Source organism: Cyclopterus lumpus, chromosome 19 (assembly GCF_009769545.1).
Source record: "Cyclopterus lumpus isolate fCycLum1 chromosome 19, fCycLum1.pri, whole genome shotgun sequence".
NCBI lineage: Eukaryota > Metazoa > Chordata > Actinopteri > Perciformes > Cyclopteridae > Cyclopterus > Cyclopterus lumpus.
In genome coordinates this window covers 7,102,328-7,113,221 of record NC_046984.1, presented here as the reverse complement: position 1 = coordinate 7,113,221, position 10,894 = coordinate 7,102,328, and the positions used below count along the sequence as shown (strand labels likewise).

Below are 10,894 nucleotides of genomic sequence, written 5' to 3'. Positions count from 1 at the left end.
ATATCAGGTCTTTGGTTATTACAAACATGGAAACAGTGTAAAATATAGCCAGCTGAGCCATTTGCCAATAGCTAGAAGTGTGTGTGTGTGTGTGTGTGTGTGTGTGTGTGTGTGTGTGTGTGTGTGTGTGTGTGTGTGTGTGTGTGTGTGTGTGTGTGTGTGTGTGTGTGTGTGTGTGTATACACACACACACACACACACACGTGAGAAGAGTGCCATCGATTGGTTTCAAGCCACACCCAATGTATCTACATCATAATTTAACTATTGTGGAAAGTTTGATCAACAAGAAGCTCGGATACAATCGGTCTATTCCTAATATATTATACAAAAGGCAGACAGGAGCTTTTCAAAAATCCCTGACAACTCGTCAGTCATCTCAATCAACATGTTTCATTCATTTCAACACAGCTTGTAAACAAAGTCAAAGACGAAAAACAATTTACAATTTCTGACATTAACAAATGTATTTTAAGGCTTTTTACCTTATACAATGTATAAATTCTGACATGCTAAACTAAAAAAGGTATAACAGCAGTTGTTCAACTACTGTCTAAATTTGGGGGGAAAGGAAAGCCATACTCATTCCCAACTTTTGTCCAGAAAATATGGTCAAATTGAACATGAATGTTTTTAAAAACAAAGCAAAACATCTACTGATAACCCTGATACAGGATTTTTACATATAAAAGTAACTGATAGTACAGTTGAAAATTAAATTCACAGTATTTTTATGACGCTAGAAGACACAAACTGTATTTTTCATTAAAAAGCAAACACAAATGGTCCACAGCCATGATAACACATCGATGCTTTTTGTTTTTGTTTTTAAATGTTTAAAAATAAAATTAAAAAAAGAATGAGAGGCATGATCCAGAGAAAAAAAAAAACTATCTGTGAAAAAAGTTTAAAAAAAATTACAGGGTGAATCTTAGGCTTCAGAGCAACAATATAAACCAAATTAAAAGCTGGGAAATGTCCTCAAGTCTGTCCAGAATGTGGCGGGTCAGTCAGCGAAGCCTCCACTGCGCTCCTCTGTCTCATTCATTAACATCTCCCTCCATAAGTGTGTCCTCTCCCAGTGGGATTGAAAAAAAAGAAACTCAGACATTGCAGCTGTGTAGATATGGTGACATCTTAAACCTGCAGCCGGTACCTTCGTCTCCTCGGCAACACGTTTCCCTTTAGTTCCACTCTCATGAAGCAGGTGGATATCCGCGATGGATGTGAACAAGTCCTGAGATCCACTGAGCAGCAGTTGACATGTTTAAGCTCCAGGATTTGTTTGTGTTCATACAAGTATATATTAATATTTTTCATCGGGTGACCGTTTTTTTCCCTCCTTCCAATAGTTAGAAGAATTACGGCAAATAAATCTGCCTTAAAAAAAGATTTCTGAACAGTTAAAACACTTTTGTTGTGGTAAAAATACAATATGCTCCCAAGGAAGAAGCACCACGTCAAAAGAAAGTCTTAGCTGTCATTCCTCTGCTGTTGCTAAAATGGTGTTGATGCGTCTGAAATGAGAAAGAAGAGGCCTCCATACAATCTGTTTGCATAGCGAGGAGCATAAATATTTGCACCTATGATAAGAGTTCCGACTGTTTACCAGCATTGATTGTGGTAGAGCATACTGTGGTAATCATTAAAAGGGTGCCCACTCACAGAGTCAGTGTTTCAAGCCACTGGAGAATCCATGGGAGTCACCATTGATTTGGCCATAACCATTTCCTGCAAAACAGGATCAACACTTTTAATTGACATGGTCTGCAGCGGCAGCATTATTATCGCATGTTGGTTATTTTTGAGGATGACTTTGGATGTGAAAACACTTTAATACCTTTGTATCCGTTGAGATGGTGGTGAGTTGAACCGTTTGTGGGTGAGGTGTGGTTGGAGGAGGGTAGATGTTCTCTGCTGCCATCAGCGTAGTCGGAGCACCTTCGCTTCTCTGGCAAAGAAGCATTGTCACGTTTCGCCTCCTTGACGTCGTCATAGCGTCGCTTGCGGCTTTCCTTCTCGCTGCTTCTGCTCTTGTGGCTCCGCCCTGCTCCTGGGCTCGGCTGCTCGCTGTCCCGCTGTCTCCTCTTTTTCTTCTTCTTTTTTGTTTCATTGGCTCCGTCTGAATCCACTTCGGAGCTTCTAGGGGAAGACAGAAAACACACCGTGATGATTCCCCATTCTAGACTAAAGCCAAAACAGACTGAGTCAGGCTTTGTCAACGGATAAAGACAAACAATGTATGGCTACAGCTCAAACGAATCTAAAGAATATCAAAATGGCAAATATACACTATCCAAAACTAATTTGCACAAAGTGCCACGAAGCAAGGAGGCAAAGATGGTGTTACTCACCCGCTCTCACGGTGCCGGTCTTTATCCTTTGACTTCTTCTTTTTCTTGCTCTTTTTGTGTTTTCGAGAGCGGCGGGCCTCAGAGCTGTCATCCCTCTGCTTGCTCAGAGGGTCAGTCGTCCTTTTGTGATTCTGATCCTCCCCTTTTAGAGCTGACTCAGACGAGGAGAGACGAGCCTGAGGGGACGAGCCCTTGGACTTTGTGGAGGTCTCCGGCTCTGTGGCAGGCGAGGAATTATCCTCTTTTGACGGATAATAGTCCCTCTCCCTGCCATTGCTCTTGTCCTTCATCACCCGGGATTCTCGAGTGTCTGGCTGCCACCTCCCTCGGCCATGAGACTTCTCGCTGTAGGGATAGCCGTGTCCCCTCCGCTCACGGTCCCAGTCATCTCTGTAGCGGCGGTTGTGATAGTGGTGGTAATGGTTAGAGCACCTGTCACGATCACGCTCCCTAGGGTGGTGGAGGGTCCGCTCCCAGCGATGCTCAGGCTCCCAGTCCCTGAAGGAACGATTGTGAGGAGGAAAACGATCCTTGTACGGGCGCTGATGGTGGTGGGGATCTCTGGAGTCCCGTCTGTGACGATGCCGATCACCACCACTTTCTCGCTCCTGACTCCTGTCCCTGTAGTGTCGCTCTTTTTCTCTGCTGCAGTCAGAGTGCAGTCTGTCTCTCTCCCTGTCTGGGTATGTGTGTACTTCATTGCCTCTAGAACTGGGCTTAGACTGGTCTTGCTCCTTAGAATCTGTGCGTCCTTCAGTTTCTGCTGACAGATCACTGGTCTGTGGTGCATCTCTGGCTTCCTCCCCACCTCTGCTAACTTTCTCTGGAGCTGCAGAGGCCCCATTGATGTTTTGGGAGCAGTCTGGCGGGATGGATAAGGCAGTAGGGTTACAATGCCGAGCAGAAGAGGAAGCAGATTCTTTCGATGAGACAGAATGGGTCTTTGTAGCAGCAGCTGAGGGTGGAGAGCTGACAGTGGAGGATGCTGTATGCTGAGGGAGCGGTTCAGACACATCCTTAGCCCTTGTGTCAGGAGCGGAGAGGTTCTGGCTTTCACTGGCAGCAGGGTGGATGCTCTGAGAAGAACTGGCCTGGGACGAGGCGGAACTATGTGCCTCTTTGCTGTAGAAACAAACAAAACAAAATATGAAGCATTTAAATATTGCTTTGTATTATAGTTTTGGGGTTCAATGTCTGTGTATACTGTGAAGATGTGATCAAATCAAACAGATTGTGTATCTGTTTAATTTGTGTTGAACAGAGTAATAACTTTTCCAGCTCAGTGTCAGAGGGCTAATCTTACCTTGTTTGACTTTGGTCACTGTCTAGTCCATTAGCAGCAACAGTAGTCACAGAGGATGAACTTCCATGATTACTGCCAGAGACCTACGCAGCAAAAACAAGCCATGTTTCATTTATAATATAGCAATTTAGACATAAAACTACTGTTCACTAGGTTATTAATATACAATGAAAAGATAGCAAACAAAGCATATCATTTACTTTATCGGGGGTGTTGTGTCCGTTCACTTTGTGGTGTTCATAATGGTGCCCGTTTTGACTGGGTTCAGAGATACCGTTGGTTGGTCCATTTAATCCATTACCATTGTGGTGCACTCCTGACTGTCCGTTGGTGGCTTGAGTAGAATGATCAAAGATTTCTCCCGTTCTCTTGTTTCCATTAAAGTGAGACTTGGCCAAAAAGCCCTTCTCCAAAGTGCCACAGTTCTCCTGGTCCGATTCCTCTGAAGACTCTTGGCCGTACGGCACCAAGAACGACGCTCCATTCCCTCCCGTGTGGTGATCCCCGTTACTGCGAGACATGCCGTTACCGTGGTTAAGCTGACGTGGAACAAAGCGAACGTCTGAGGTAGACTGTGAGGAGGATAAAGAGCTGGAGCTGGAGGAGGAGGAGCAGCTGCTGGCAGAGGGCGGCTGGCTGTAAGAGCAGGAGGAGGACGGACGGTTCGGTTTGCCTTGTCCAATGAAGAAGGAAAGCTTCTGCCGCTTGTCGTGGTCTGGGATCATCGTGGGTCGACTGATGGAGTGGGAGATGGAAGAAGAGGAAGAAGCCAGTCCATGGCTAGGTTTTTCCACAACACTGCTGCTGGTGCTGGGCTTGGAGTTGTTGGGATAGTCCCTTAGAGATCCATTCCCATTAACGTGGAGATTGCGCTGAGGAGGAAACAGAAAGTACACCAGGTTATGTTTTGAGTGTCTAGGTCAAACACTGAATAAACATCTTAAATGGATAACATTCAAATATATGACTGATCACCAGTATTTAAATGTTAGCAAGTCTGTAGTACCTTGGTCATGTGTGGTGGCAGCTGTGGACCTATGAAGCCAATGTTGTTGTTGTTGTGGTGGACGGTGGTGTTGATGCGTGGTATCACCACCGGTCGTGGAGACGACTGACCAGGGATGCTTGGGTTATGGCTCATGTGGCTGTAGTCCCCTGCTTTCTTCCCATCACTGGACCTAGTGACACACATGAAAGAGACATTAGCGATGAGAAACTTTAAAAACGAGTTGGAGGCTTCATATTAAAAGCTTTAGAGACAATCAAAATGATGGTTTACTTACTTGATGTAGAAAAGGACGTAGGCCTGCTGGTTGAGGACAGACCTGATGTCACTGACGGACACAGAGGAGTCGTTCATCTGATACCACTGCCCATTGCTTGCCTGGGAAACACCACAGCAGAGTTGGCAGGCTTTAACACATTTGCTAAACAGAATCATCACTGCTACACATCTTCAATTTAAAGTGTTGAATACAATAACAGTTGAGAACTTTTGACTGTCAAGAACAAATATAATCGTGGATAAATGTGTAAACATAGAAATGTAATAGAATAATGATATTGTGTATAAACTATTGTCCATATTGGATAACCCGGACCACCCTCTCCACCACCTACTGCAGGGACAGCGGAGCACGTTCTCCAACAGACTGCTTCACCTCCGCTGTCACAAGGACAGATACAGGAGAACGTTCCTGATACAGGAGAACGTTCCTGTCAACTGCAATAAGAGTGTATAATAAATCACCTCTGGCCAGATCCCCCTCAAATGAACATCAATAAACCTTGCACTGCTTTCACTTTATACTTTAGATACACTGCTTTTATTTCTATTTTAACATTTTAATTTCCTTTATTATTTAAATTATTTAATGTAATATGTCCTGCCCTATTTTATTGTATATATGTAAACATGTCTGCTGCTGCTTCAAGAAATTTCCCCCAGGGGATGAATAAAGTAATATCTTATCTTATCTTATCTTACTTGTATGCACACAAAATTCGACCCGTCAAGACTTCAGACCAAGATTAAGAGTTGTTGTAGGATCTCTTCATTAAACTGTTATGGCGAGTTGTTGATAGACTGCTGGAGAGACAAATGTGTGCATGTGTACTTGGCAACAACAGCGCCCTGATAGATTAGAACAGAGGTCTATAGCAGTGCCAGTACCTTAATATAGCAGAAGTAGTGTCCAGCATGGCAGCTGAATCCAGAGTGGACCAGCACAGCGTACAGCCCGTAGACCTGGGGCTCTCCTTGAGACTGAGACATAAAGGGCCGCAAGTCCAGGAACTCTGGATATTTTACATCCTGATGACCAAACGACAGTTGATTAATTTAAATTGTTCCTATTATGTCACGTTCTTGATATGATAGTCCACACATGTCATGGTACCTTTGTGATTTTGCCTCCACTAAAGTTTGCAAAGCGTTTGAGTGAGAAGGTGAGCACATTTGAACTGCGGTGGATGGTAAATCTCTTCGAGGCCGTGACCATTTTTTTACACCTGAGAAAAAGTAATGTTCAGTCCGTTAGCTGTCAAACAGACTCTTTCTTGTCATGCTTTCTAAATTCTTTCTTGTCATGCTTTCTAAATTCTTTCTTGTCATGCTTTCTAAATTCTTTCTTGTCATGCTTTCTAAATTCCTTTAGTCTGTAAAACAACTTACTTGGTGCATTTGTAGGCATTTTCTCCATCCAGCTGCTCTGGCTTAACAAACTGCTCCAGAGCCTTGGAGACACTAGGAGTTGTCTGCATGGAGATAAAAATGGGTTTTGGTTCAGTTCTTAAGATCGGTGGAAAATAAAAAATAAATGAATTGGTTTGTTAGTATGCCTGTCACGATAATTATGTTATTGACTGAGCATAAGCTTCATGGACATGAACTTGACAAGTGTTGCTGACCTCGGCATTAACCGTTTGCCCGCATTGCACAAACATCGTGATTTTTTGTTAACAGAGCCCAAGAGTCAATTTTATTTATTGTTTTGGTTGAGTAGTTCAATTAAATTATTTTTGTTTAGAATATTTGTTCACATTACAATTCCAGTATTAAAAGTTCCAAGAATTAAAAGTGAATTGGTCTTTGAAAGGGTGTACTAGTCACATACAATCGTCTTAAAATGACAGTAATAGTTTTAAAAATTATTCCTGGGACAATATATCGTCCAACTATAGTGGTGATCGTGACAGGACTAATTGGTATGCAGTAAAATAGAAAAAAGAGGCATATCAGATCCACATGAGATTTTTTCTTTACCTTAATTTCCAGAGTTATATCTAGAAAAGGGTCAAATGTATCAGAGACTGCTTTGCAGTTTAAACATTTAACTGAAAAAGAAAAAACAACAGTGTTTATTTATTAGTCAAGGAAAGCTGAGAAAGAAAATAAAAAGGGACTTCAAATCAAAAAACACTTCTCACGTACCTCTGGACCTTAGGTACCCGCCAAACACTTGATGAATGTAAGTGGTTGCCTGCGTTTGCCTGTCCAATCTGTCACAAAGATAAATATGAGGATGAAAAACAATGACATAACTGACTGGTTGCCTTATAAATCCAACAAACAAAAATATGTTCAGGTTGTACTGGAGCGGAGAACACATTTGTTGTGTCAGGTCACAACATATTGCAGCCAAAAGAGCAAGAGAGGGAAGAATTAGAGCAAGAGTAATTAGACGAGGCCACCTGTTATTACAGAATAAGAGTTGACTCGATACTTCAGGTTACTAAAATCTCTCTGTCCCCTGAGAGCCACAATGGCCAGTCCATGGTATCTATTAAACATGCATGTGTCCATAACCTACTTGGCAAGGGCTCTACACATTTTACTAGAAAAACATGAATACTTTAATAGTGTATAGCTTTTATGCTAGATTTAGCCTCTGTGTATTATTCAATGTCAGAATACAGTATTTGGTGGCCTATATTGATAACAAAAAAAATAATAAAAATTATCCTAAGCTGTTTACAGTGTTGGGGGTGTATGAAACGTACTTGGCTCCAGGTAAGCAGGACTTTTGCATAGCATCCACTGTGTACCGCAGGAACTCATGGGCATCCTCCTGGCTTCCATAGCGGAAGTGCTTTGCAATCCCTGTGAGAGAAAAACCCCAAACAATGAAATATGTAAGAATATGATATCACACTATTTTAACAGCACACTATAACTCCCCCCACCCCCAAGAAATTTTCCCTCCAAATTAAAAATGTAAACGGCTACACAGCGCCTCCTGTCATGCATTTTAGGTAAACATTTTGTCAAAGATCACAGTTGTAGTGTTTTACTCAACAGACAATCACTTACTTTTGAGCTCATTGAGCACACCAATGGGCTTAATGACATTTCCAGAGTTTGCAAAGACCTGAATGATGTGGTTTTGCATTGTGCACATCATACAGAAACCCGGCTCATGACCTGCGGCAGCAACAGATGGACAAAACATTGATAAGTAAGAATACAACATTGCACCAACATTGACGTGATAATTACTGCATGACTGTACAATTAGATAACTTATTTGGTCCAAAGAAGCATCATGAAACAATAACTTACATGTTTTGGAGTGTTCCCGTGTCAGCAGATAGTTGGCAAATGGAGGTGTGTAGGTGAGACACTGCAGGGCTGAGTTGAGAAAGCAGGTGTTCCCCATGTTCTGCAGGCCTGCCCCAATGCGGTGAACCTGAGTCCACTTTAGGTTGAGCCGCTCTGGAGGAAAGAGGACCTTCTGGGGCGAGTCAATGCCATCACCACTGCTCATCACTGTACACACAGAGCCAACATTATTATTAAAGTTAAATTCAATGACTTTACCAGGTCCAGGACATAAACAAGCATCTGTCTGTTACGTACTCTATGCAAGTACATACTGGCACATTGGAAAAGGAAGCTTCTGGACCGCACATCTGTCAGTATTAGGAGTTATATCACGTGATCATGACTACAGAGTATGAGTGTAAAACAAGCTAAAGGAAAAAAGACAAGAAGATTTTCTCTTTTGTTTCTGCGAAACTAGTCAGGCTACTGCTCTTTAAGTTAAACAAACAACTGCTCAAAAGACTGATCATACTTCGAAACTGGCTTGGTTCTGTAACTGGATGAGTGAAAGTAGAGTGGAAGCAGCAACACAATACCCATACAAAACCGTTGTGCCACAGTAGCAAATAGTAAATAAATAAATGATACCAAGTAAGCTTGGTATCATTTATGTACGTCTTGATCCGCATATCCAATATGGGTAGGAAAATATTGACTATTGGTATGCGTATCAAATTCATAAAACTCAGGGGAAATTTCCATGCAAGGGATAAATAAAAGTAAGGTGTATAGTTTCAAACCAGCTTACAATAAACTTGCATAAAATACACAGCTAATAAAAGCCCAGTTCCTACCTTGCTCCTTGGACCGGTCCACAGAGGAGGGTGTGCTGTTGTAGACTGCAGCTCCAGGCGTTGGGCCCAGGCAGCCTCCTGCAGCCTTCAGCCGTGGAGAGTCGCTGGGCACGGTGGGACCCATCGCCCAGCTGCTGGAACAGCTACCGTCCATCCCCACGTCTCCACTGGTGAAGGGAGATCGCTTACACCCGACTGACTCGTGGTCAGACTTTTCTGAAGATCTGTCAACTATGGTCATTGTTCATTGCTGTATGAAGGGCAAACACATAGATGTACACAACTTCATGGCTGCTGAAGAAACAAATCAAGTTCAAGGTTTTGTGTTTTTCATTTCCGATGTTACTTTACATGTAGACATATTGACGTGTGTTGCCCATAACTAAATTGGATAACATTACAACCAATCAATGCAATAGCCATTAAAAAGACTATTTATCACAAATCATTCAAGTGCAGTCAAATAAATACATTGCAATATTTGAATTAGCCAATTTCACACCAATCTTGTTTAGACAGACACAATTACAGATTTTGTGATATAACATAAATCAGTGAAGGCAGTCTGAAGTAAGGAGAGTTAAATCTCTCAGACAGACACACACACACGCGATAGTAAATTATAGGGACGTTGCAATGTTTCATTTAAAACAAACGTCAGAAAACAGTGGCCGGATATTAACTTCTGTTTTGAATCTGTTCAAAATGGACCAACTTTTGAAAAAGTGACCCAGTGAACGACATCCGAGTCGGAAGCACGTTTACAACAGCTGTCCCCTCCCACTTACCCCGGCAGACTGGCTCGCGTTGGCTCGCAGACGGCTGCTAGGCCTTTGACACGCAGCATCGCTAAACCTCACCAACACACGCATTAAACCTCCGTCCGCCCGCCGAGAAGGAGCACCGATTAAAAGCTCGCGTTTCTCAGGGAACAGAATAACCGACGAAGAGACAGAGGCTCTAGAAGTCACGAACACCATGGAAACGGCGAACGTAACCACCGTTAGCCACCGAACGGCGCTAGCTGCGTGCGGTGGCGGCGCTCGTGCGGCAATATTGATGCTAGTGGTGCTAGCTAGCTAGCTAGGTTAGCTCGATACGATGGAAGCGGACTGACATGGCGGGGAATAACGTAACCGTGTGCTGCACACGTCAAAGTGCAGTTTTATGTTCCCACTTCAAAATACATTTGATAAATACTGCGTGGGACCGCATACTGGACGTGTATTGAGCCGAGAAAGGAGGGGCTCGACACCGGCGGCTGTGTGTGCTCACTGCGCTGCTCTCTCCGACATGACAGAGAACCGGTGTAAGGCTACTACAACACATCTCAGCGGTTCAGGCCCACGAGAATACTACTGCTGCAACAGTTCAAGTGCCACTCCGATCGTAAAATCAACAACGCACTCACCTGGAATCTGTTATGAATACGTTAATAGTGGTTGTAAATCCATTCCTTATTTCCAGCGGGTGTCCGGCGGTGAACAATGACGTAGCTAATTGCCCCACGGGTACATCCGGGTTCCTTCGATGAAACGAGGTCTCTGATTGGTTGAAACAGCAGTTTTTCTGAGAGGAACGTGTTTCGGGAAGATCCGTCGCATGAACACTCCTCTGACCTTTGTGTACATAATGTACAACCAACATTGGGTGCTTTACAGACATATTTATATACTATTAGTGGTTTAAGAATAATTTCTTGACAGAACATCTTGTTATATCAATGCGGAAATGCTAATTTAAAAATAAATAGTATTTCCACTTAAAGTTCTCAAAATGAAACAGTCCCTTCCCTGTGACCAGTAATTTAACCTTACAACCACCATCGACCACATGTACA

General features: G+C 43.0%; 1 protein-coding gene across 2 annotated transcripts; it reads right to left on the bottom strand.

Moving 5' to 3' along the window:
• Positions 1 to 356: 356 nt before the first annotated feature.
• On the bottom strand, positions 357 to 10,580 carry usp42 (ubiquitin specific peptidase 42). Of its 2 annotated transcripts, none has more exons than XM_034558158.1 (18): positions 10,466 to 10,580; positions 9,055 to 9,304; positions 8,219 to 8,425; positions 7,970 to 8,080; positions 7,660 to 7,759; positions 7,091 to 7,158; positions 6,923 to 6,993; positions 6,332 to 6,414; positions 6,057 to 6,168; positions 5,831 to 5,971; positions 4,941 to 5,041; positions 4,664 to 4,835; positions 3,858 to 4,529; positions 3,658 to 3,740; positions 2,355 to 3,476; positions 1,841 to 2,142; positions 1,666 to 1,731; positions 357 to 1,517 (listed from the first exon to the last, which is right to left on the bottom strand). In XM_034558158.1, exons 2-17 carry the CDS (start codon positions 9,293 to 9,295, stop codon positions 1,670 to 1,672), a joined length of 3,648 nt encoding a protein of 1,215 aa, XP_034414049.1. In that variant the 5' UTR covers positions 9,296 to 9,304; positions 10,466 to 10,580; the 3' UTR covers positions 357 to 1,517; positions 1,666 to 1,669. The 2 variants fall into 2 exon arrangements, with proteins under 2 accessions (XP_034414049.1, XP_034414050.1); XM_034558159.1 differs by having other exon boundaries at positions 1,841 to 2,139.
• Between the last annotated feature and the right edge of the window lie 314 nt (positions 10,581 to 10,894).